The sequence below is a fragment of the Halyomorpha halys genome, unplaced genomic scaffold (assembly GCF_000696795.3).
Source record: "Halyomorpha halys isolate HHAL.00 unplaced genomic scaffold, Hhal_1.1 Scaffold1287.1, whole genome shotgun sequence".
Taxonomy (NCBI): Eukaryota; Metazoa; Arthropoda; class Insecta; order Hemiptera; family Pentatomidae; genus Halyomorpha; species Halyomorpha halys.
In genome coordinates this window covers 256038-256938 of record NW_027112028.1, presented here as the reverse complement: position 1 = coordinate 256938, position 901 = coordinate 256038, and the positions used below count along the sequence as shown (strand labels likewise).

General features: G+C 26.0%; 1 protein-coding gene across 1 annotated transcript in view; it reads right to left on the bottom strand.

Annotated features, from left to right (window-relative positions):
* mRpS6 (mitochondrial ribosomal protein S6) overlaps positions 1-901 on the bottom strand; it is a 4665-nt gene continuing 3764 nt past the window's right edge. Inside the window, exon 4 of the mRNA XM_014433972.3 lies at positions 1-208. Within this exon, the coding sequence (XP_014289458.1) occupies positions 106-208 (103 nt within the window). The 3' untranslated portion in view covers positions 1-105. The remainder of the gene's footprint in view (positions 209-901) is intronic.

Genomic DNA, 901 nt, shown 5'->3' with positions numbered 1-901 from the left:
TACATGCAAATAATCTTTATTTTTAACCAGCTAAATGACAACTAATTAAGATAAAATTTATACATACACATACACAGAAATGAAAGTATTTGTGAACTTAATTTTTCATTTCTGAAACGGATAATAATCAAATCCTGTGTTATACTTAAATTTAGGGCGTCTTTCTTCCTTTTTCTTTATTTCCTCCATCATCTTAATTACTTCAGATCTAAAAATAATCACATTAAAATGCTTTTAATAACTCAGAAAGAATTTTACAATTATTGTATTACAAGTAAAAATAATCCTAGTAAACTTCTATGAATTTGGTCTAATACAGTTCTCTGATCAACTGAATATAATTTTAACATTGTATAGATAACAATAAAAATTTGTCCAATAATTTATTGGATTTTTTTTTACAACTCCTTACTATATAACTGACCCTCTGCCAATTTTTCTTTGTTCATTTCGCCTTTTATTATTTTCTACAGTCATCTTTCGTACATAGGTCATTTCCATTTTCTCATCTTCATCATCACTCATTTATTTAACCCAACTATATATTTCTACAATTTTCTGACCTTTTGTTCAAATAGCTTTTATTTCACACTAGTTATTATATAATTTAACTCTTTTAACTATAACTTTATTTCTTCTTCCTTATTTTATCTTAACTGTTTTGATGGTTACTCATGCTTGGCGGTTCGATTTAACATATCTTTTACCCACTCTATTGGTGAAGTTATGAAAATCTGCTTGACCATGTAATTCCCTTTTTCTTTCTAATTAATTTTTTATATTCCAGATACTATATTTATTTTAGATTATATTTTTACTCATCTATATTACAATACTATATATGTATTTATAGTTGACCGTAAAAATTGATATATAGGGAGATGGTCAGGGTTGCGGTCAA